Source organism: Agelaius phoeniceus, chromosome 9, assembly GCF_051311805.1.
Source record: "Agelaius phoeniceus isolate bAgePho1 chromosome 9, bAgePho1.hap1, whole genome shotgun sequence".
Taxonomy (NCBI): Eukaryota; Metazoa; Chordata; class Aves; order Passeriformes; family Icteridae; genus Agelaius; species Agelaius phoeniceus.
Genome location: NC_135273.1, coordinates 3,632,095 through 3,657,152, shown reverse-complemented (window position 1 = coordinate 3,657,152; position 25,058 = coordinate 3,632,095). Strand labels below are relative to the sequence as shown.

Genomic DNA, 25,058 nt, shown 5'->3' with positions numbered 1-25,058 from the left:
ATGCACCTGTTGCACACCACAGCAGCAGATAACCATTGGTTACATTTTGTTCCCGAGGCCTCTCAGCTTCTCAGGAGAAAAAAATCCTAAGGAAAGGATTTTTCAGAAAATATCATGGCTACACTCTCTAAAGACACCTTCTAATTCCATCAGCTTCATGGCCATGGGAGCATTTTAAAAAGGATCAAAATTCAGCTTGGAGGGCTTTTAGTTGTGATAAACAGGATTTCCTGGTGTGGGAGGCTGAGGCAGCAGTGATGGTCCTGTCTGGGCTCTCCTTGCAGGCACACTGAGGAGGGGTCACAGCTGCTGGCTGGGGCCAGCCCTCATCTTTGACCTGCCAGGGCTCTGTGTCACTGTGCAGTGATGCACAGCCCAGCCCATCCTGGGCTAAGCACCCTGAAATCCCTTTCAAGCAGTGAAGTTGTTCCCAGGTGGGCATCTGGGATCCTTTCCCTGAGCATTGCGCGGTCCTGAGCCTGTCCTTCCCTTAACTCCTGGTATTAAACCAAGGCCTGGGATTTTCTGATTACTTGACTTTTTATGCAGCCATATGGACATCCATAAAGGCCCAGAAATAATAAAATGTGGTTTCTTTGTCTTTAACTGCCAGCATTTTCATTTCATGGGAACTTTATCACTTTCATTTCCAGACGCTACTATAAAGAAACTGATGGGCTGAAACTTGATGTTGGAGCATATATGAAGGCATTGGAGGTATTTTATAGCTGGAATTGTGCTTACTCACCCTGTGCACCTTGTTAAAAGAGTAACTGGCATCAATATGGGTCATCTTCTGTAATTACTCACCTTGGTGGAGGGAGTTTCCACACATTGAAACTCATTTGCTGCATTCTAAAGATGGGTGGATTAATTGCTTTTCTGCCTTTGTTGGTTTTGTTTTGGTTTTTTTTTTTTTTTAATTTGTTTTACTTAAACCATGAACTTTTTTCTTTGTGGTACCTTTATTGCAAGTGAGGCCCTTGAAAGGAGGAGTCAGACAAGAAAAAAGGGGAATATTGTGTGCAAGATAGCCAGGAAAACCTGAAGGTCCATGTTATCTGTTAGGCTTTTGTCTAGGAACAAGCAAGAAACTATTTTTTTCAGCATAGCACTGATACTTAGTTGCAGGAAAATGTAACTTGTAAAATCTACTTTTTCAAGTGTAACTTTTCAAAACCTGGATGTGACATTTGATTTTTCACTTGAACCATTAAAATTATGCCAGGTGGTTGAAGAAATCCTTTATATCTTTTAAAGGCTCTCAAGTACTTTTGATAGTTTTATATAAAGAATATTTGTTATGTCTCTAAGAGTGATGTTCCTAACAAAATGAGCAGTACTGGAACTGAGTTTGAAGATTACTCAATGATGGAGAATGTGAAAGATTTGTACCTTGAGGTGTTTCAAGAGCATTTTCTCTCCTGCCAGAAAACTTTAAACACTTCTGTTCTCCAAATTCTCTGATCTTCACCTTCACCTGCTAATCCATTGTGTTATTTAAGGGTAAAAATCAATAATCACAAAGGTTTTATGACTGGAGTTATGGAGTTGAACAAATCCTTTGCCAATCAGCATTTTTTGTGTTTCTCTCTCTTTTTTTCCCCCCAGTATGCTTGTGATATCCAGGCTGAGGTGGTGGGGAAACCATCAAAAAGGTTTTTTGAGTCAGCCCTGGCAGAACTGGGAGTTCCAGCAGAGCAGGTAAGGTTGAGGTGCCATGCCCAGGGGCTGTGCCAGATATTTGTGCCCACTTTTGCTTTTTTCCTGCTTTGCTGTAGCTTTGAAAAGTTACAGAAGAGGCTGATGGAGAATGGGACCAGGACTCAATGCCTGGAGAGGCAAAGAGGTGCCCTCATGCCTGGCAGTCTGCTTGGTGGCTGCAGGGTGATGGAATTGATCCCAAAATGTCCTTTATTTCCTGTGCTGTCACACTGACTACCTTTTTTTAGTAAGAGAAAAAAGCAGAAGAAAAAATATTTTATAATTTTGGTGACTAGGATGCGCTGGCTGACCCCAAAACCCCCTCCTGTATTCCTGGCTTTGCAGAAACATGCTGTGCTTCCTCAGCACAGCCCATTTTCCCCTCTCTGTAGTTGTTCCCATCTCCTCTTTATTGATTTGTTGTTCTGTCACACAGGACATAAGGATGAGTATGAGAAGCCTCACAAACAGCAGTGAATTACAGCACAATAATTCCATCAGGGGGGTTTGGGTGACATTATAAACAACAGGAGGGAAGTTTGGGGTGGCTTGTAGGTCCCTGGAGCCTGGAGATAAAATTATGGCCCTGTAATTCAGTATGTGCTTGGGTTTTGCTTTATTACAGAGTGGGGAGATGGAAAAGACCTAGTGGGCCATCTAATCCATCTCCTTCCCCATGCAGGAATGTTCCCTGCTCCACAGTTATTAATGTTTTGTCCACAGTAGTTTTCAGAGAGCCAAAGAACTGTCAGTGCCCTGGGGATGGTGTTCAGCCCAGTGGGTCTTGGGGAAGGCAGCTTTTCCTGAGATTTATCAGGATATTTCCCTTTTCAACTGCATCTCCTTATTTCTAGTTTTACTCTAGTTAATGACCAAAATAACATCCTGGACATTTTCTTCATCCAGTTATGTCTAGACTTGCTATCATTGCAGGAGGTTTTTTTTGCTAAAACTGTGGTTTAGTTCTGCTGCTTCCCTCCATTCAATCCCCCTCCTTTTTTCTGTGCTCCCTCCAGTCTGTCCATACCTTCCCAGGCATTAGATAGCCCAGTCTGGGCTGTCCCTGGAATACCCCAGGTGCAGAACTCCTGTCTCTGCTCCTTGCCCCAGGAAACAAACCTGATGTGATGCATCACCAGGCTGGCAAAGCTGCTCCCATAGGGTGAGCCCTGGGGAGGGGTTCCCATCAGCTTCAGGAGTGTTTGTTTGGGGTACAAAAAAGCAGGAATAGTCCCCAGAAGAGATTATTTCCTCCTTCTCTGCTGTTTGCCTTGTCTGCTGCTCGTGCCTAACGAGCAGAGTTTTGGCTTTTCATCATTGTTTCTAGTGGTAAATGCCATAAATCTGTTGTACCGATATATCTAGTTTGTAGGTATAGTATTTTATATTTAGAGAGTTTGGAAGTGAAGGGAGTGTGCTCCTAAGCAAGGAGGAGTGCAGCAGCCACCACTGGATGAAGGCACCAGTCACTCCATGCTTTCCACCATGGAAACAATCATCCACACTGCTGGAGGTAAAGCCTGCATCATGATTCACACATGTGTAGGAGGAACAAATTCCAAACAAGCAAACTGCCCTAATTCTGGCATCTTTTCCTAACGTTTGAGTGCTTGACCTTGTGACTTTAATGTACTTTTGGAGAAGGATTTGCAGGTTAGGTTAGTTTGTGGTACACAGTAATAAAACCTCATTATTTTCAGTTTAAAATCTCAGTATAGTCCCTTCAGTAAGTTCCTGTAATGCACTGCATTACATTTTAATCTTTCTCCTGGATGAATTCTGCATTTGTAGGAACATGACAGGGGCTGGTTTTACTTTCCTTTGCTTTTACAAAATGTTTATTCTGATAATTTATTCCACCTGTGGAATGCATTTAATCCATACCATCATTAAACCATTTTAGATGAGCTGTGCTTTTGAAAACATGCTACAATTTTCTTTTACTTGGCTCTTAATGAAAAATACCTTTTTAATAAAGCTGTCTCACCACAGTAATTTGAGACAGTGGCAATTCTGAAATTCCTCAAGCTGCTTTAATCAATAAAGTTATCACCAGTCATTTCCCTTGATAACTGCTTCTTACTGAGACCCTGACTCTGCCTTCTGCTGCTGAGATGTTTTCAGCCTGCACTTAGAATAAGAGGAACTCCCTGAAGTCCAATTTTCATTTTAACCTTTCCTCAATGGCCTAGAAATAACAGATTGCCAGTATTACTTTAATAGATTGGAAATTTAAACCTCTTAGAGGTAACCAGACCTATCTTACAATTCAGTGCTATGACAAAGAATAACACATCTTAAAGGTTACTGAAATGCCTAATTCATGTGTTTTAAGGCAGCTGTTAACAGTGGATGATTTTTACAGCTTTACAATAAAACCTAAATAATGTTAAGGTTCTGATAGTTTTATACAATCATAAAAAGTTCTCTCTGTAGCAAATTATCCTGCTTTAATGGGAGTTATGGCAGGTCATACTGGAGTCCATAAACTCCTGGTAGTTAAGCAATTCCCATTGCTGCCACCTGCAAGCCTCGGGTGGGAGTCAGTGGTGCATGAGAGCAGAGAGAGGTGACCCAGGGCTGGCACAGGGCACCTGCTCCTGGGCCAGCATCCCCTCCTTGCCCACCAGCCCAACGGGGCAGCATCTTCCATCCCAAAATACAAGCGCCCAAGGGAAGTTTGAGGCTTCAATCCAGCTGAAATCTCAGTGGGAATGTCTGGCCCTGCACTTTTGGGGTTCTGAGACAGAAACAAAATTAACAGTAATGTGGGAACCTGCAGCCTGGGATAGTGTTCCTTGGGTGAGGAGAACAGGGAGAAAAGTAAATGTGTTGTATTTCTGGTGTAAAGGGGTTTGGTGCATCAAGGTGTGGTGTGTAAGCTTTATTTCCTCATGGTCCTAGCACATTTAACTTAAGGTTATTAAATCTCTAGCAAAAATTCTGTTCAGGCATAAATATGCCTGACTCTAGAAGCATTCTCTGTGCTAAATATTCTGGTGGAGTTAGCACACTGCCTTCTGTGCATCTCTCTTTGCATCCTGCATGAGCTCCAGCCTCCAAAATCCCCCATCTGAGGGCTGGCTAAATCAGGGTATTCTCATCTTTCTACCTCCTTCATTTCCTGACTCTGTAATTCCTTTTCTGATCAGACATTTTCCTGCGACCAGTAATGAATGCTGAAACTCTGTTTGTGGACAAAACCTACCCGAGGCTCCCACTCACCACCCCAACAGCATCTCTAAAAGATTTATTGGTTTTGGCTGCTCAGGGTCTGTGGCACAGGCAGCACCAGTGGCACTGCTGACTGTGGGGATTATATTTTGCATTTCCAGCCCAAATTCCTGGGGGTTGTGTTGATCTCCTCTGTTCTCCCTGCCCCTCTGGGCTGAGTCTGGTGGAGCCCTTTGAGAGCAGTGTTTTCCCTCAGCTTTGGCACATGTGCTTTATTTGCTGTGTCTGTGCAGCCACACACCACTTCTCAGCATCTTAGGGAAATTGGAATTATACCCAGAGACTCACTGCATTTTTTTCTCCTTCTTTTTAGTTAATTTGTAGCCAATCTAAAAAAAAGTAACTTTGCAGAAGGATTGAACCGATTAATGGTGTGATCCCTGTGTAAAATGTGAACACGAATGGAGATCTTTCAATTCCAGCTTTCAGTGGCTATGTGACCTTTCAGTTTTATATCTTTCTCTCTCTTCTTACCATATTGCAGTCAGAGAGGAAGTTAAACCCAGGTTTGACAGGTAGAGTTTTTTTATTTCCCTTGGCAGCGCACCTTCTGACCTCTATCTTCTTGCCAATGATTTTTTAAATCCTAAATGATTTTGGAATAATTGCTCCTCCTTTAGTGATTATTGCCCTTCACTGATAGTAAATCTGTGAAATCCCTGGGGGCTGGAGCACATTTTTGTATGCGTGTGCCACAAGCTGGCCTGGACAGGCATCGCTGCTCCGCTGCAGCTGCACTTCCAGAGCTGCCAGAGTCTTGCAGGAAAACTTCCCTGGATGGGGTCAGATACAGCCCTGCTGAGCAGGAGAGGGCTTGGCTGGAGAGGCTGCCCTGCTCTGCCCTTTTTTGTCACCGGAAATTCTTTTCAGGGTTATTAGGACTGAAATTGCCTTTACCTCCCAAATGTTGGGATTTGGGCTGAGCGAGGGCATGAGGCGGTGCAGGTCTGATCCCCCTCAGCCTCAGGGAGGTGTTGGAAGGAATTCTGTAAGAAAAAGGAATTACAATCTCTTAAAGCCAGTGGTTGAGAGTGATTAAATATCCTGGAGCAGCCTGGGGGGGCATTGGTAATGGTGCTTGGCTGGCAATGGTGTTGCCAGGTTCTTGCAGCTCTCCATGCAGCAGTGGAATTATTCTCTATTCCTTATCCACATTTAAATGCTTTATTTCCTAATCACTTAAATCTTAACCCATCATTTTCTCTCATTTCATGCTGAATTGCTGGTTTGGAAGAGCACTAAGGAAAGGTGAACTATCTACAGGAGAAGCTGTCCCCAAATTTACATGTTTGTAGCTCAGTTTGGTTTATGAATCCTCTCAGAAAATTTAGGTATATCCTGAGATTTCCTTTACAGGCAATGTAATACGTGGGAGAAGATCCTGTTGCAATTAGAGAATTCATAAAAATAGCTCTGCAGGTTTAGTATTTTTATTCTTCAAGCAAAACAGAGCTGGGGAAGGGATGGAAATTCAGGCAGGAATGTCTGGAGCTGGAAGGTACCATGGTTGTGAAAGCCAGGCAGTTAAATTTATGAAGCAAAAGGCTGATTTAAAAGATGAAAATAAAATAATTAAAGATGCAGCTAACTCTGTATTAGACGAAATTCAACTTTAACGGAAAAGGTGAAAAAATCTGATTGATAAACCACTTTACACACTTCTAAATCTGTGCCTCCCCAGTTTAAGTGCTGCCTCTGTTCTCTGCAGAATAATCCAGAACACCTTTGGGAGATGTAAAGCTGATTTTTTGGATCATTAATGGAAAATTGCTGTTTTGTGTATATGCTGGGTTTTGTTGAAACTATAAAATGACATTCCCCCAGTCATTTTAAATTTGAAGAATAGAATAAATACAGTAATTTGTAATGCAGGATGATAAGCGCTTGAAACTTTGGTGATGTGAAAGTCAACAGAAAGGACCCCTTGGCTGATGCACTCTGATCCAATAAATATCTTTAACAGAGGCAGCAAGGTGCTCTGTGCACTCTTTTTATCGAGCACCAGACAAATCTTAGCACAACCAGTTACTTTTTTGGTAATCCACTCACTTTTGTTGATTAATATTGGCATACACTGAAACTGATGGTAACACAAACAGTGCTAGGCCTGTACACATTGTGTCCTTCTGTGCAAAAATGAATAAATTCCATTTTGCAGTGATTTCCTGAATTTCTGTATCAACCTGAGAACAGGTTGGGATCAGGCTCTCAGTGATTACAAGCTTAAGCTTTTGACCAGCCTGTAGAACACCAGATTTAAGAAGTTAAGCTTAATTTAAGCTGCTTGGAGCGTAGCAGGAATGGATTGTTAGGAAGAGAAGAGGCCTAACTTCATAAAACTCACCATTTTCTTTCAACTGTGCCCCAAATCCCTTTGATTTCTGTGATTGATTACAAACTGTACAGGTGTGTGCAGTGCCAGTTCACTGCTGGAGGAGCTCTGGCATGAATTTCCCTCAGGGCAGGATGACTTTTAATCAATACGGTGACAATATTATCGTGTTTAATTTGTCCAGTGGCAGCATTAGACCTCAGATCAGGCTGTTTGTTATGTCAGGGGAGGGTGACAGATGGCAGAAATGAACTTTTCCTGTATTTCACTGCCCTGACAGGCCATCATGATCGGGGATGACATTGTGAATGATGTCGGGGGAGCCCAGCAGTGCGGGATGAGAGCGCTGCAGGTGCGGACGGGCAAGTACAGGTCAGTGCTCACCCTGCTCCTCCAGAGCAGAGCCTCAAGGCCAGGCTTTGTCCTTGCCTTTTCTCCATCCTTTCCCCTTGCTCTCAATGTAGGTTTGCTTTTGTTGTCTGCCCAAGCAGCACAGACTTGGGTGGATGCTGATATTTTCTTGTAGGAAAACGCTGTGTGAAAGCGGCAGGAAGGGGAGGACAGACTGTCTTTGATCTTTTGAAGAAATACTTTCTGCTAAATTCCTGCTGTATTTTTTTCATCACAGCACATAGAACTGGTGTATTTCCTGGGGTTTGCTTATTTTTTTTCCTGCTGCTGCTTGAAAGTGTTGTACACTTGATATAAGACATGTCTGAAAGCCATGGCAGGGTTGGGATTATAAAATTAGACTGTTGACTCAGCCATCCCTGTGGGTCATTCCTCTCTCACAGCTTTAGGAAGGGCTCCATATGCCTGCCCTTCCCTCCAGACACACATTCAGCACTGAGGTGTCTGAAACACAAGAGCTGCTTCCCCAGCTCTCGCCTTGCCAGAGTGCAGGGTCCTGTAGGGTCACCCATGGCTCCAAAAGCAAGCTTGTCCTTGTGCAGCTGTGCCCATGATCTGTGCTCTCACTGAGCTGTCACAAGGCCAGCTGCTGAGGGGGCACAGAGTGCACCTCTAAACAGGACATGACCAGTGCTGAGCAGGTTGGGTTTGAGGGCAGCTCAAGGTGGCTCCAAATGCAGTGCAGAGATCTGTCCCTCCATTTGACATTCTGATCCCAGCACCAAAATCTCATTTTAATCATCTCCCCTTCCCCAGAACCATGCCTCCTTGTGGTATGGTTCAGCCACAACCTTTGCCATCTGATGTCATTTGTATTTTCAGTTTTTCTTCACTTTCAAATACTGAGACTGTGAAAGAAGGATGCTCCTTTGGGGAGGGATACAGCACATGACTATTATGCTTGCCTAAACTATATGAAAAGTTATTCTGCTTGTTTTCAAATCAATCTGTTCCTCAATTTTCCTTTTTAGTTTGTGTAAGGTGTTAAAATAATACCCTGTGCCTTAATTCTAATGGACCAGTAAGTGATGGTTTCTGAAGAAAAAAAGTCAGGTACAAGTGTATTGTATTTTATATCATTTTAGGATAGTACATCTGAAAATGAGATATGTATCTGAATAAAGCTTGGGAAATCCCAAAGATTAAAAAATTAATTATATAGTTTCTGATTTGGGGATTATTTCTCTGTAATCTTTGTGGTCCCAGGAGCTGGACTTGATGATCCATGCAGGTACCTTCCAACTCAGGACTTTCTATGGCTCTAATCCCATGAGGTTCCTAATGGAGAAAATAAGGATTCAGTGGTTGATTTTATGCTTCTATTAATGGGATTACTTTGCAAATCCCCATTTTGTTGCCACACAGATCCAGGTGCCAGCAAAGAAGATATCTTTGCACACAAAGGTGAATTAGGTCTTTTCTGCTGACCAGACCTCTCCTGTTCCATGCTTTGCCTATCATGAAATGTGCCATGAAGTGGTGATGTTGCATCCACCCTGCTCAGGCAGCTGGCACAAACTCTGTGCACACAAACACACATTAAGATATGTCATCATATGCTAGAGAGGCATTTTCTTGTGTCAAGGTTGAGTCCTGGATTCACAGCTGAAAGGGAGTAGCTGGCTGTCCTGGATGGGGAGCAAGGATGGTGTTTCCTGTTCCAGTGTGGGGTTGGTGCTTTCTCACTCAGGCACTGTTGCAGAGCAGTCAAACACAGATCAGTGCCTCTCTCAATTCCCTGTGTCGTGCCAGGCCTGCTCTCAGCAGCTGGGAGTAAAATGAAGTAACTCCTGCTTGCCAGGAGAGGTCAGAGGTGTGTCTGTGTTTTTCAGAATGACTTATTTAGTACACTTAGAAAATCAAGGCACTCAATGAGGAGAGAGAGAAAATAAGCAAGCGACAGGCAGGATAAATAAAAAAGAAATAAAATGTGCTGATTTGGTGCTGAGGTCAGTTTAAAATCTGATATATAAGATATACAAAGGTGCTGTCTTTGCCTTTAGCCTTTGGTGACAGAGAGTTCTGTGCTGCACCCGAGCACCTCTGGATGGCATCGTTGGCTCATGCACATCACTGTGAGCCACAGCCTGGGGCTTCCCCACCATCCTGGGCTGTTTGTCCAAAAGCCTTTTAAAGCACGGAGCTGTCAGGGTTTTGCTGCAGGTGTTGGTGGGGTGCTGGTGTGGGGGGATTGCCACAGGTTTCAATAAGAGCATCACTGAAAGGTTTGGGTTGGGGTTGTCCCCCTCCTTCCTCACCCAAAGGATGTCCCAAGGTGCACAAGGGTGCTTGGGGCAGCTCTCCTGCTTTCAGGGCTCAGTGCAGTTTACATGGACAATTTAGGAAAAGGTTCTTCCCCCAGAGGTGCTGGCACTGCCCAGGCTCCCCAGGGAATGGGCACAGCCCCGAGGCTGCCACAGCTCCAGGAGTATGGACAGCACTGCCAGGGACAGGGTGGGATTGCTGGGGTGTCTGTGCAGGGCCAGGAGTGGACTGGTGATCCCTGGGTCACTTTCCAGCTCAGGATGCTCTCTGATTCTACAGTTCTGTGGTTCTCCAGGTCTGCTGCCCACCCAGTGCCCACCCAGGCTATGCAGGGATGTGCCCTGGGGTTGCCTCCTCCCCAGGCTCTCACCCCCCTGGCCTCTGCAAAGTCTCTCCACTGTGGGCTGCTGCCAGCATGAGATTCAAAACATGGGTTAAACATTCAGTTTTGTACCACCTTGCATGGAGTCCTGCAAGTTGGCTCTTTTGTCTTGCTTCTCTTGGATCTTTAAAGTCAATTAAAATCTGTGCAGCCTATTTCCTTTAATGTGACACAGTTTTCCTGTTTCCCCCTCCATCTCAAGTGCTGAACTCTTTCTCAGTAGCCAAAGCAGGCACAGATCAGTCCAAGAAAAGCTATAAATAATGAAACAGAATAAAACTTCTGCTGGCACAAATCAGGGCAAAAGTTGGGGAGGTGAGTGGATAAGATTGGTGTGTGGGGTGACCTGACACAGGGTGAATAGCTGTGCTGGCCTTTCCTGGGTGTGAATTCAATTTGTAAAGGGTCAGTCTGGGCTGCAGGCTTCTCCTGTCTGTTTGTCCTGTGCCCAGGACAGACCAGGCCATTGCTGCAGGCTCCTGAGGGCTCTGAGATTTGTCAGCATTGGGAAATGTGGTGCCAGTTCCAGAATTTCTGTGCACACCTGGCCAACATCTTTCCCATCTAGGGAAGAGCATGTTCTTGTCTTCCAGCTCAGGGCATGTGCTAATTCCACTTGCAGCTAATTGGCCTTGACATCAAACCCATGATTCCCACAATAACTATTGATTCTGCAGTGCTGTGTAATATCCTCATTCCTTTTTGTAGGCTGCAAGTTAGAGCAGAGAAAAATGACTTTGAGGCTTTTCCAAGTGTCTCCCTGTGCCTCTGGAAGCAGCTTCCAGGTGCATCAGATGGATCTTGGCAGGGGGTAAGAATTGCTTCCCCCCTTCTACTCCTTGTTATTTAGAGATTTTGATTTGTAAATAATGGATTTTCCATTGCTGGTGTGTGGCAGCAGCCAGGAATATTCATGGCCCACTGCCCCTGCTCACCTGTGGGCTCTGGGCTGGCTTTGTGTGGATTCATCCCCTCTCAGTGCCCTCCTGGGCTTTCCTTCCTTGGATTAGGGATTAATCTGGTGGCCATGGCTGATGCTGACAGCAGTGAGCATCCCTGAGCTGCCTCATTACAGACATCAAGGATTGCCCAGGGATGGAGGCCCTGGGAGCTGCCATCTCCTGCCAGCTCTGCCACTGTTCTCCACAACTGGGTCAGGTTACTTCATGTGTCCCTACTTTTTAATTATCCTCTGAGAATAATTACCCTGACTTCCTTAATAAAGTGGCTTGTGATCTGTTCCTCTTGCCTGGTTAAAGAAAACCCAGAGAATTTGTAGTAAATTGGCTTACCAGGAGAGAAATCAAAACGTGACCAAGACAAAAGCTGGGGCAGAGAAGTCTTTTGGACTGACTAAGGATTGGGAAAAGCAGGTTCTGTCATTAAATGAAATTACAAAATTATTCTTAAAAAATATCCCACACATAGATAAATTCACTGCTGTCACTGTGTAATTCAGTGACACTCATGACAATTTCTGTGCAGAAAGTCACCTCTTGCTGCTCTGCAGGGAAGGAGCATCCCTCCACCCTCCCTTTCCTGCTCCCTGTGTTACCAACCCAGCCAAGATGAGCAATTTTATGAGTTCTTTCCCACCTCTTGGGTACCAGCAGTGTGCCATGAGAATGAGCAGGCAGACACTCCCTTTGTGCAGAAACACAACCAGAGGCATTCCTAGGGCCTCACATCCTGATCATTAAGCCTGTGTCAAGTATTAAATGGAAAGAGTTCCAACCCATATTTGCACTGTGAAAAGCTGTATTACAATTCATGCTGGTTAATGTCTTAAGCAATGTTTGTTAAAGCTGGAGTTAGTGAGTTGGTTGTGGTGGCTGATTGCAGGCAGGGCCAAGGCACAGCCTTATCACCCTTTACTGCATATTCAAATTATGGTTTGCTCTGTCTGTGAGAGGATCTTCACATGGTTTTATCAATTGCTTGACCACAGTTTGGTTACCATAATACTTGAATCAGCTTTGTAGAGGAAGCTCAGAGTAAATCCTGCAGTGCCTTAGTGTGCACATCTGATCACATCCTTCCACCTTCCCAGGGTATTCCAGTGTCCAGTCACAGAAATTACTAACTCATGCATGAATTTAATTATCTTCAGCCTGAAAGAGAATTGGGAGTTTGAGGGGGGTTTATTAGCAGATAATTTATTTATTGGTAGCATAATAAACCTCGAGGGAGCAGTGTGTGCTCAGGATACCCCCTGAGTATCAGAAAAGATATCAATCTGCAACGAGAGCAGGAGAAATAAAGGAGGAATGGATCAGGTGAGTGAGGAAAAGCAACATTCCTCAGGCCCTGACAGTTCTGCTCTCTGCCTGTCCCTGGCAGCCCCTGGCAAGGGAGGCAGTGTGCGCTCTGCAGCCTGGCACTGACCACATCTGCTGCAATTTTGCTTCCCCTCTTGCCTCACATCCTCCCAGCTCAGGCAGCAGCAGAGGCAGCTCAGGTTTCTATTTCTCCTCTTCTGAAGCTGATAAAGGGCTGGAAGGGGAGGAGCTGGTGCCAGTTTCTGCCACCTTGAAGCCAGAGGCAGCAGGACCTGGGGGGGACACGTGGCTCAGCTGGTTTGGTGTATGGGACTCAAGCACTTCCAGGCCCTCTCTGACAGCACCCAAAGCTAATGGCCTTTCTTCTTTCATCCCCTTCTGCTCTGGTGCCTGCCTGTCTTGGCAGGACGTGCTCTTCCAGCCTGGGCTGGCAGCCACCCTCCCTCCCTCCCTCCCCAGCTCCTGCCCTGCCTCAGCAGCACCAGAGCCTTTGGCAGCTGCTTGCTTGTCCAAAGTGTTGTTTTCCTTTCCCTCCTGCTGCAGTTCCTGAGCTGAGCTGGTGCTGGTGGCAGTTCAGGGCTTTTCCAGGGCTTCCACAGGCTGTGTCCAGCACCAGCACCTGTGGCCTGAGCAGCACAGCACAGGGGATGGTCCTCACTTACTTTTGTCCCTGTTTTTATCCCTTTTCTCAGCACCTGCACAAGGCTGCAGTGGAACATTCCCCAGTGAAGGAGCCTTTCTCAACACTTGTCCCTTGCAGAGCACTGAGCTGCATCAGCTTGTCCAGCCTTTGGCAGCATTGATGAATTCCATACCAAAGGAAAACCACTGTATTTCTGTGAAAATGCAGCTGAGAGTGCTGAAATGTGCTGTAGAAAGGGCACAGCTGGGACAGCTGCACAATTGGGGTTTCACTAGAGATTTCCTTTTTTTTAAGCACGGGTTCCTCCTCTCTGCTGGTCTTTTTCCTGTAGCTAAATGTCCTCCAGGCTCTTTGGTGCTTCAGGGAGTCCTCTCAGACTGCTCTGATTGATAAAACCAAGGCAGAGCATTGTTTTCAAAGGCAGAGAGAAGCAAATAAGAGAGAGGCAGGCCAAGTCAGCTGCTGATGTAACTCCCTTGAAGCAAATGCTTCAATATCTGAAGTTTAATCTGGCTTGGGCCCTTGCTTGTGCTGTAAACACACTCATGAGCAGCAGTGCCAGAACAGTGCCTTGTGCTGGCACCCTGCAAGCACAGAGCACCTGAGCATTCCTGTTTGAATGCTGCTCTGTGTGCCCAGGGATGCTGGAGAGTTCCCTGCAGGCTTAGCCAGTGACATTTATATTTTTTTTCTCTACGAGTGGGTTCAGCCAACAAACCCAGAGTGGCTGCCTGCCACCCCTGGAAGTGTCCAGGGCCAGGTTGGACAGGGCTTGGAGCAGCCTGGGCTAGTGGAAGGTGTCTCAGAAGGTGGAACTGGATGGGCTTTAAGGTCCCTTCCAACCCAAACCAGTCAATTCTGTGATTCCAGCAGCTGCAGAAGGGATGCAGACAGATTTTATTGGGGTGCAGGGGACAGGGGCTGCCAGCCCCGAGGCACAGGAGCTGCTGCCCTCCAGCAGCCTCTGCTGGGCTGGCTCTCACCCCTCTGGGAGTGTGGTGGGACTGACAGAGTTAGAAACAAAGCAGCCAGCAGTGCCAGCTGTGGGTCTGCTGCAGCCTGGGATGGGTGAGGGTGCTGGGGTGCTGCAGCCTGGGCTGTGTGTGTGTTTGTGAGTCTGTGTTTGTGAGTGCTGGTGCTGGTGTGTGTTTGTGTGTGTGTTTGTGAGTGTTTGTGTTTGTGAGTGCTGGTGTGCTGCAGCCTGGGCTCTGTGTGTCTGTGTTTGTGAGTGTGTGTGTTTGTGAGTGCTGGTTTGTGTTTGTGTGTTTGTGTGTGTGAGTGCTGGTTTGTGTTTGTGAGTGTGTGTTTGTGTGTGTGTGAGTGCTGGTGTGTGTTTGTGAGTGCTGGTGCTGGTGTGTGTCTGTGTTTGTGAGTGTGTGTTTGTGAGTGCTGGTGTGTGTGTGTGTGAGTGTGTGTGAGTGCTGGTGTGTGTTTGTGAGTGTGTGTTTGTGTGTGAGTGCTGGTTTGTGTGTGTGTGTTTTCTGAGTGCTGGTGTTTGTGCGTTTGTGAGTGCTGGTGTGTGTTTGTGTGTGTGTTTGTGAGTGCTGGTGTGAGTCTGTGTTTGTGAGTGTGTTTGTGAATGTGTGTGTGTGTGTTTGTGAGTGCTGGTGTGTGTCTGTGTTTGTGTGTGTGTGTCTGTGAGTGCTGGTGTGTGTCTGTGTCTGTGTGTTTGTGAGTGCTGGTGTGTGTCTGTGAGTGTGTGTGTGTCTGTGAGTGCTGGTGTGTGTTTGTGAGTGTGTGTCTGTGTTTGTGTGTGTGAGTGCTGGTGTGTGTGTGTTTGTGTGTGAGAGTGCTGGTGTGTGTTTGTGAGTGCTGGTGTGTGTCTGTGTTTGTGTGTGTGTGTTTGTGTGTGAGTGCTGGTGTGCTGCAGCAGGAGCTCCAGTGCAGGGTGGGTGACAGGAGGAGGCTTTGGGGTGCAGGCAGCTCTGCCCTGCTCTGGCTGGGTGCAGACAGCCTGGGACGTGACTCACAGTCACACTTTGCCCCCAAACCATCCCAATTGTCGCTTGTCTGTGGTTTCCAGTGGCTGTCACAGCAGGGTTGGCTCCACCTCAGCCCTGCTGAGAGGAGCTGGTTCAGCACAGGGGGCTGGTGCTGCTGCTTGGGGTCTGCATCCTCTGGGCCTTTGAACTCCAGCCCAAAACAGGCTGTGTGTGTCTGTGAGGAGCAGGGAAGAGCCTGGCTGCTCTTTGGGTGGATCTGCAGCTCATCCCAAAGGCTTTTCCTTACTTCTCTGCTTTGTGTGCACAGTGAAACATCACTTGCTTAAATGGCCAAAGCACAGCACAGGCACTGGCTGATCAGGGGATGCAATTAGGGAAATTAGTGCAATGAGCCTGATGAGGAGCAGCTGGGGGGGCTCAGCCTGGAGGAAAGGGAGCTCAGGGGGGACCTTCTTGGTCTGTAACTGCTTGGGAGGAGGCTGCAGCCAGGTGAGTGTCAGCCTCTTCTCCCAGCTGACAACAGGACAGGAGGAAATGACCTCAAGCTGTGCCTTGGGAGGATTAGATTGGATTTTGGGGAAAAATTCTTCACAAAAAGGTTTGTGCAGCCCTGGCACAGCTGCCCAGGACAGTGGTGGAGTCCCCATCCCTGGAGGGATTTAAAAACTGTGTGGATGTGGCACCTGGGGCTGTGGGTCAGTGGCACTGACAGGAATGTGGGGAGGCAGGGTGGGCTGATGGAGCTGTCAGAGCCAGGTGGGAGCTCCCAGGCTGCAGCCACAGGGCCCTTCTCCATGCCCATTCCCAGTGCAGGGACACTGGGAATTTCTCACTGGAATTTCCAGAGGGCTCTGTGGGGCAGGACACAGCCAGCAGCCTCGTGGAATAACAAGAACTGTCCAGCTCAGCTGTTGGCTGCACAACAGAGTCCAGGCCTAAAAATAGGAGGATGTCTGACCCCAAAGTGAAGGATTTTTACTTGAAACCCAGCCTGGCACCCACCCAGGGTGACATCATCCAGAGGGGAAGTTGGAAAAGCTTCCAAACTCGTTGCTTTCCGTGGAGAAGTGCTAAATGCATGTGTCAGCAGATAATCCAGCAGCACATTTGCTGTGGCCATGAATCAGGGGAGAGAGGAACTGGGAAGGAAGGACCTGAAGGGGGAGGAACAGGATTGGAGCTGCAGGTTGGAAAGGAGTTTTGGGAGTGTTGTCTGTGTACAGCTTTAGGATAGATGTTAAAGTCCATTCAGGCTGAGTCTGTCCTGTGAGGATGACATTTTTCTTTCCTTTGAAGTATGCTAAAAGTTACTGTGCTGCTCTCAAGGTTCTGGCTGTGAAACCACCCAGTGGTGTGTGGTGGCCACAGCTGTGCACGATTTGGATTCTCAAGTGCCTGGATACTGCTGGAGGTGGCCATGGAAGCATCTGAGATGCCCAGGTGCTGACTGACTGCCTTGGTTTCACCTCTCTGATATTTGCAGCAGCTTTTCCCAGGCTAACCTTCAGGGATTTGGTCCAAATCTGTGCTCACATGGCATGGGTGACCTTGCTGCTGCTGTTCTGTGCTTGAACACAGTTCCTCATGCTTCTGTGCTGAGCTGCTTTTTCTTCTGTAGAAGTGACAGTGTGTATGAAATGTGGTGGCAGCTTTCCTCTGGAGCTTGGTGTCTTTTCCCTGTGGATGCTGCCAGGCAGCTCCTGTGCTCACCCTCTAATGAGGGCACCTTTCCCTCAGTGCTGAAATCTGCAGCTCTTTGCAGAGGATGAAAGCTGAGTGTGATATGAGGAGTCTCCTCTATCTGTTTCCCTTCTGCCTTTTAAATTCTCATTATGTATTTATGATGCTGTTGTAGCAGGGATGCCTGGAGCACAACCATGGGCACTGTTTGGTCTCTGGGTCCCCAGTGAAGCTGGAAAAGCTGCTGTTGTTGTGTAAACACTGTGTCAAGAGCTGATTTCATGTGTGCTGCTGGGCATTTTCACCCAGCTCTGATAATGAAAAGAGGAAAGGAGTTTTACCATGCCAACACAGACATCTGATAGGAGACCAATTTATTGGGTAGGGACTGAGAACGGGGTTCAGGCACACCAGCCCTTCCTTCTTGGGGTTTTAGCACTCTCAGATCATGACAGCAGTGACACTGGCTGTGTGCTGGGAAATGACGTGCCTGTGGTGGCAGAGGTGCTGCACTGGCACTGCCTGAGCCTGGGGCAGGCAGTGATACCCAGGCAGGGTCAGGAATTTAATTCCATGCCAACACCAAATACAAGGAGGTCAAGCTCCCAGGGGATTGACCAGTTTTTTTCCATGGTTTACCCTTTTTCTGCATGAAATCTTGAAGCCTGCCTGACCCAGGGACAGATCTCTGCTTGCAGCCAGGCTGTGAAACCTCTGAGCTTTTGATCCCTGGCACTCCTGATGAGGCACAGCCCAAGTGGAGCAGCTGGGTGAGTGGCAGGGGCCTAAACCTGAGCAGCTGGGATAAATCTGGCACTCCAGGAGTGAATGGCAGTCCTGCTCCAGCACAGAGCCTTCATTCCAGTGAGCATTAGTGGAGCTGACAGACGTGAGAGTGAGCACACACTGGACGAGCCAGCTCTCGTTCTTGCAGACGGAGCACTTTTATTTTTCCTTGCTGGTTGAGATGTTCTAGCAAACACTCGACTTCCCTGTCATCCATAAACTATGTGGAGAGGTGGGGAGTTGCCTTTTTACCCAAGCAAATGGACTTCTGCTTTGAAAAGTCCCTTCCTGCAGTTTTTGGCATGACTGATCGCTCTGTTCTCAACAGCCCCTGAGCTTCGTGATGCAGTAGTTTTGTACAAAGCTGTATTCTTACGTGCATAAGCTCTTAGAGTTCTTTGAAAACACATCCCTAGATGTCTGTGCTGTGGTTTTAAGGGAGGGTTGGAGATGGGCCTTGCCTGGAGGAGGGAGTGGGTTCTGGGGCTGTGAGGCAGTGGCCAGAGGCGCTGGCAGACACACGGCGCTGGCCAGCGCTGCTGCACGCAGCACGAGCTGTCAGATCACATGCAGATAAAAACACTGCATGTTAAAGGACCATTACAGCATGAATTGAGCCATATTGTGCATTTACTCTGAGGAGCAGTGCTTGGTGAAACACATCCCCTTCCCTGTGCTGAATCCTCATTTCCCCATTGCACACTTGTGGGGGACTCATAGAACAGCACCTTCCCCTCTCCAGTCATCTCTGTTTTTCTGTTGCCTTTCTGGTCGTTAAACACAAGCATAATAAATGCATTTATTTCTGGAGCAGAGCTTTGCAATCCTTCCCTGTGCACACAGGGCCAAGAGGCTCAGCTCAGAGCTGGCACTGGCCACAGGGCTGTGTGCTCATGTGCTCGCTCTGAAAGGACGCGAGCATTTTGTGCAAACATATGTTGGAAATGCCACTCGTGACCGCCTCAGGGCCATCGTGTGGGCTCAGCCCTGCTGCAGATGGGCTCCCAGCTGGCCCTGGGCAGGCACTCAGAAAATCCCAGTGCCCTGAGGAAAGCCTGGGAACCGCAGCGTGGCGGGGCAGAGGGAGAATCCGCTCCTCTGCGGGGCAGCACTGACCTTTGTGATCACAAAGGCATCTCTGCCTCCCTCCATCAGGCAGCAGTGATCAGCCACAGGGGCTGCTCTCCTCTGGGGCTCCTCTTCCCCCTGTCCTGGCTCCTGGGAGAGGAGTGAGGGGACAGGTTTTGGCTGAGGATGGGGAGGCCAGCTCCTGTTCATACAAAATGGGTACAAAGACCTCAGTGGAAAGGGGGGGGAAAAAAAACCCTGTCTGCATTTCAATCAGCCTAATTAAAGTGGCTTTTTGCAGGGGCTGGCAGGCCCAGAGTGATTTGTGCAATTAATGCCTTTTGTGTTTGTGTGGTGGGGTTTTTTCTTACCTCACTCGTTTATGGGACCATCACCTATGTGTAATCTGTGCTTTTAAGGTTAGAAATAAGGGCCTGGATCCTCAGCTGCTCCAAGGAGTGGAGTAAATGGGGAGAGCTCTGCTGATTTACACCTGTGCTGCTCTGGATGTTTGGAAATAGCTTAGCAAGTGTAAAAGAGGGGGGAAAAAAAGGTTTCTCCATCCATCTGGAACACATTGCATCCATCAGGGGAAGGAGAGGCATTTGTGAGAGTGAACGCTTCATTTATCAGTGCATGAGCTATTGAAAAGCCTGGATGTAGCTGGGATAATTAGAACCCAGATTAGTCTTCTTGGAATGGAAAAGTAACGACAATCCTAATTTTACCAAATCCTCTGAAATTTATTGCCTATTTGTTTAACACCCCAGACCCTTTCCAACAGCAGGGGATCTGACAGATTTACGGAGGTGCAGTTTGGTAATCTGAATACTTGGGAGTTCATCTGCCTGGGCTGCTCTGGTTATTTTCACTGTCACCACGTGGAGGCCCTGGGAGCTGGGGATGCAGATGGGAGCACAGGGGAGGCACTCAAGCATTCTCCTTTCACTGGGCTCTGCAGGTGAGGAGGACCTGGCCAGCTTCAGCTGTGGGTGGGAAGGGACCAAAGCTCCTTCCTTCCCCTCTTCAGGACCCGCCCCTTTTTCTTTCCTGAATATTTGGGTTTTTTTTTTCCCCTGGATGTTTCCCCCATCCCTGGAAATGTCCAAGGCCAGGCTGAATGGGGTTTGTTTGGAGCAACCTGGTCTAGTGGAAGGTGTCCCTGCTGGTGTCTGGGATTGGAACTGGGTGGTTTTTAAGGTCCTTTCCAGTCCAAACCATTCCATGATTCTCTGTTAGGAGAGGCAAGGTTCAGAAATTCCCCATGCAAGGAAGGTCAGAGTGCCCAGTATTTGGGGATATCTGGAGAGCTGACTGCAGTTACCCTGTGCCAAGCCATGGGTATCACCTGTCCCCCACAGTCTTATCAAAACTGAAAACCTCTGCTCGAGGCAGGAATAGCAGCACAAGAAGGAAAATCCCTTTGGGACAAAAGAGGCTTTGTGAAGAACAGAGGTTATCCAGAATCTGTGGAAAGGCAGGAAAAGGAGCAGAGCTCTGCACCTGGAAACTTCATTTGCTGTCATCATTTAATAAGAGAGGAAAATACCTGGGCTGGGTTTTTATAATTGTTTCTGGTCTTTTTTGTGATAAGTTCATAACTTTTAGGCCTGTCTGCATTTGTGGCTTTATGGGCTGTGCTGCCTTCTGGCTGAATATTTACTCTTTTCTTACCACAGAAGTCAGTGCCTTCCCAGTGCAGCAGGAGCTGAAACACAGAGTCTTGATTTCCTGTTCAAATCTAATGCATTTGGGATTTTGGAGTTTTTGCAAGCACTCGCAAACCCCCAAACAACAAACCCTGAAAGCTGAAAATGATTGTCCAAAGAAGAAGGAAAATTTCCTTTGCCTCCTTCTGAGTCAGGGGTTTAGTCCAAGGGGTTCAGCAGCACTTCAGGCCTTCATGCTTTAAGACACAAGCCAGATTCTCCCTAATAAAATTCAAAAGGCATTTTTCCTTCAGGGCACAAGTTCTAATGTAAAATCTCCCACATTTTCCTACACCACTGTCAGGAACTGGCCCCTGCTGGAGGTGGAGTGCAGAGTTAGCTCAGGCTGCCTGTCTGGGGGATTTTTCCTGCTGCACTTTGCACGGGAGCACACAGAGGGGGCCTTGTCAAAACAATTGTATAAATAAAAAATCCTTGTCACCAGGATTGCTGTGCTGTCCAGGATGGCCAGGACCCCTGGCAGGTGGCTCAGAGGCCCTGGCACAGAGCCCAGGATGCCCCTGTGGGTTTGATGATGACCCATGGAGCAAGTTACCAACCTTAGATGAAGATGTGCAAGCCACAGCAGTTTAAGCAGAATGACAGTGAATTTATCACAGGGTGGAAAAGTAGATTTTGGGGTTTTCCAGAATGGGGGTTCAGGGGGCAAGATGGAGGGAACTGGGCATGTCCAGCCCTTCTCCTTCTCCTTCTTCTTCTTGGCCTCCATCTTCTGCTGTGATGTTGGCACTTTTAGATTGGTTTAGAGTAGAAGCTCACTGTCTAACATAGGTGATAGGTATTGGAAAGTAATTGTAAATATTGTACAGGTAGTTTTTAGTATAAAAAGATAACACTGCCCTGGGGCAGGCAGAGTGCCTGGAACTGTCCTGCTGAGCAGACCTTGGCTGGACAGGAGAAAGAATTTTATAGATAAGGAACAATAAACAACCTTGAGACTGAGAACTGAAGAGCTCTGACTCCTCCTTTGAGCACCAGGCTGGGAAAAGAGACTTTAACACATCTCAGGGTCACTGTGAGCAGTGAGAGACCCCCAGACAATCAGGGGCACAGGAAGGGCTGGGATGTGTCTGGGGGTACCAGGAGGCTGCAGTGTCCCTGCTGCCAAAGCAGTGTCCCCACAGTGCTGTGCTCCCAGCCTCTGTGCTGCCATCCCCCCATGCCTGATCACATTTCTGCAGGTGTCCAAGCCCTGAAAAGTTTGGGGTGAGCTGTTGGATGGTGTGGGGCTGGTGGTTTACGAGGGACCATCTGTGCTTTGTCACCTGGAGGTTACAAAAGAGTTGGCCTGAGTGAGACAAAGGAAGGAATTCTTGCATGTGCTTGTGGAAATGGTGGGGAGCAGCAAAAAATGAACCTCCCTTTGTCCAGAGCAGAGCAAGTGCCCTCAGTGCCAGCTCTGCCCCACATTTAACCCTCCTTAGGCAGATTGCTGATCCTGGGGGCCAGCAGCAGCTCCAAGGGTTAGGAAACCAAAGCCACTTCTGAGGTCTGTTTGTCTCCCAGGTTTCCTGCTGCAGCCCTGGCAGAAGTGGTGCCAGCCAGGGCTGTGGCAGTGGCTGTGGTGGTGCTGCAGCAGCTGTGGGCCAGGGAGTGCTGCCAGCTGTGTGTGGCAGCCCTGCCAGGCTGCAGAGATGAGCAGGCTCTGGTCCCTCCCTGTCTGAAGCCACTGGGGGCCTCTCCATCACTCCTGGAAAACATCTTGCACCTCCCAAATCTTCCTGTTCTTTTTTCGTTTTTACTTTTAAAACATCACAGCCCACAGTCGCAAGAGGCAGGGCTGTTCCTGAAATCCTGACCTGGGATTGTTTTCAGCTGCAAAATGCTGTGACAGTGTTCATGCTGTGTCTTGGGAGGGGATTTTCATGCTGTGTAAACGTGAGGTGTCCTAGAAGTTGCTCTTGGGGGGTTTTGGGGAGTGCATTACAGGAGATGCTGAATAGGGAGGCTGAGGAGGGTGGGGTGGAGTGACTCCCTTGGCTTCCATCAGGGCCTGGACCCTCTGTTCCAGCTGCAGTGAGCACCATTCAGCTCCAGAGTGCTGCACCCTCCTCCCACAGCCTTGTGTGGCCATTCCCAGGAGCTTTGTCCCTGCAAAGCACAGCCTGTCACCAGCAGGACAGGACAGTCAAAGGGGAGCAGTGGAGTTTGCCATAGAAACATTCAACCCTTACCCAGGCTGAATAATGATGCAGGGTGTCATTCCACACTGGGGGTGCTGCCTGGATCTGCTGCTGGATCTGATGGGATGGATGAGCAGCTTTGCAGCTCAGCTCCCTGGGGTTGTCCCAGTGGCTGTCCCTGCCCTGCTGAAGGTTGCTCAGGGAGGGGATTTTGGTTGTTCAGGGCTCTTGATGGGGTTCCCTGTGCCAGCCCCAGCTTGGGCTGTTCCTGCTGGCTTCAGGGAGGGTCTGCAGAGGCTCATCAGCAGTGCCAGCAGCTCCAGCTCCTCCTGACACTGCCTGCCTGCTCTCAGACTTCCTATACACAGAATTCACAGAATGACCAGGTTGGAAGAGACCTTCAAGATCATGGAGTCCAACCCAGCCCCAACAGCTCAACTAAACCCTGGCACCCAGTGCCACATCCAGGCTTTGTCAAACACACCCAGGGATGATATCCTTCTCCTGGGAGCAGAAACCATCTCTCTGTGCCTCTGGGCAAATCAGGAAGATCAAAAGCCTCCCTCAGTGCCCTCTCTGATGCTGGCATTGTGCCCTTGTGCCCTGCTTGCCAGACCACTCCCCCTGCACAGGGTGGCATTGCTGAGGAGGGTCCCCCCTTGCTGGGGGCTGAGCTGTCCCCACCCAGTCCCTGCTGGATGCTGTGGGGGCACATCCCAGGCAGTGCTTCCCAGGGAAGGCCAGGATCTGCTCAGAGCCCCTCTGTGCTCACCCTCTGACTTCACCTGGGCAATGGGAAAGGTGCAGGGAGATGTCTGAGGGAAGAGCAAACCCAGCCCGTGCTGGAGGGGCTGGAATCAGAGCACTGGCCCTGCTCTGAGCCAAACCCACACACACAGCCAGGTAGGCTCTATCCAAGAGAGCAGCACTCAAGGAAAAGCAGAGAGAAAAAGCTGTGGTGCTTGTCCCAGCCCATGTGCAGCCCTGTTTTCCAAAGGGAGAATTCCACACTCCTGTAGGGGTGGCTGGAGACAAAGCCCATCCCTCAGCCCCTCCCAGAGCATCTCATCCTGACAGCAGAACGAGCTCCCAGGTGGCCATCCTGGGGAAAGAGGCTGATTGCCAAGTAAATCCAGGAGCTGCTGCCTTTATGGGAACCTCCTAGAGGATTGACAAGGCAGTAAAACAACAGTTTTTCCATAGCAATTGCTCTGTGGGGAATTTGGTCAGAGCGCCGCGTTGCAAATGTACAGAACAGCCTGCCTGTAGAAATCCTTGAGAGTCTGATAGGATTTAATCAATCCCATTTGTTTGGATGGAGAGGCAGCCCAGATCTCCGTGGCAGATGCCCAGGAAATGCTGGAGGCAACAAAACCTGTTAAACAGGGCTATGTGTGGCCCTGTGAGCAGAATATACTAAATTTGCCTTTTTTTCTTTTACTCAGTCAGCCCCCTCCCCTTATTACACCTCAGGTGTGTCCAGTCTTCACTCATCCTGTCATTTTCCTCAATTTTTTTTTCCCTTTCTCCATCTCCTTGCCTCAGACTCCTGTTTTTATTTATTTGTTCCTTTATTTATAAAATGTGCCTTGATTCCCTCTTGTGCTTTGCTCTGTGCTGGGAGGCCACAGGAGGCAGCTGGGTGTGGTGTTGGGACCCAGGATGGGGGTCCCTGCTGGGTTCCCAGGGGTGCTGTGCTCTGTGATGCCCCTTCAGAAGAAGTGACATGCTGCAGAATGGGCTCTGGAGGTGGGTCCTGTCCTTGGGGTCACACACAAATCCCAAATGTGATCCTCACCATCCATCTTGCTCTAAAGGGCTTTTATTTCCAGATAAGTGACTTTCTCAGGCTTGTTTTTCATTCCCTTTGAAAACTCTTGGTTCTGCTGCTTGTCCAAGCAACAAACAGTGATAAAGAACAACCCCCTGGCACAGCACTGCAGGGGCCAGCTGGCTGGGCTGTGTGTTTATTGGACTGCAGATACTGGCAGCATGGAGTTATGAAGATCTGCTGGTAGTTCAGGCTTCTCCTCTATCTGCTTTGGCCAGCTGTCCTTTCAAATAACAGGGAAGTCTCATGGAGCTACAGGAGAAAAGTTTATTCCTGTGGTTTATCCAAGTTTGCTCTTTGCTCACTGCCCACACTTTGTCTGCCACCACCTTTACTCCTTCCCCATGGCAGCCAATCCCTTCCCTGCCTTTGCCTGCTGGATCTTTTGTACAACAGAATGAGAGAGGAGCTTTCCAAAGGCCCAGCAGTGTTGTGGAGCCACAGGAGGGCTCGGCAGGGGCTGCTGCTCCTGGAGCTGCCAGGCTGATGGAGGAGCCAGCCCACGTGGCTGCCACTATGTTGTCAAGCTTGTTTTGGGAGGCAGTGTGGGAGAAATGTCCTTTATCCTCAGATTGCTGGGTCTGCCATCCAAGGGGACACTCGTCAGCAATTTCCTATCTGCAAATCATAATTACTGGGACAGGGAG

The 25,058-nt window shown here is 48.2% G+C and overlaps 1 protein-coding gene across 4 annotated transcripts in view; it reads left to right on the top strand.

Annotated features, from left to right (window-relative positions):
* The window catches only part of LHPP (phospholysine phosphohistidine inorganic pyrophosphate phosphatase), a 76,634-nt gene that overhangs the window by 16,385 nt on the left and 35,191 nt on the right, over window positions 1–25,058 (top strand). Inside the window, exons 4-6 of one of the 4 annotated variants that reach the window (XM_054637343.2) lie at window positions 654–717; window positions 1,612–1,704; window positions 7,551–7,642. The exons of 1 other annotated variant lie outside the window; for it this stretch is intronic. In XM_054637343.2, coding sequence (XP_054493318.1) covers window positions 654–717; window positions 1,612–1,704; window positions 7,551–7,642 — 249 coding nt within the window. The remainder of the gene's footprint in view (window positions 1–653; window positions 718–1,611; window positions 1,705–7,550; window positions 7,643–25,058) is intronic. 2 more of the 4 variants (XM_077182792.1, XM_077182791.1) reach the window with 2 other exon arrangements.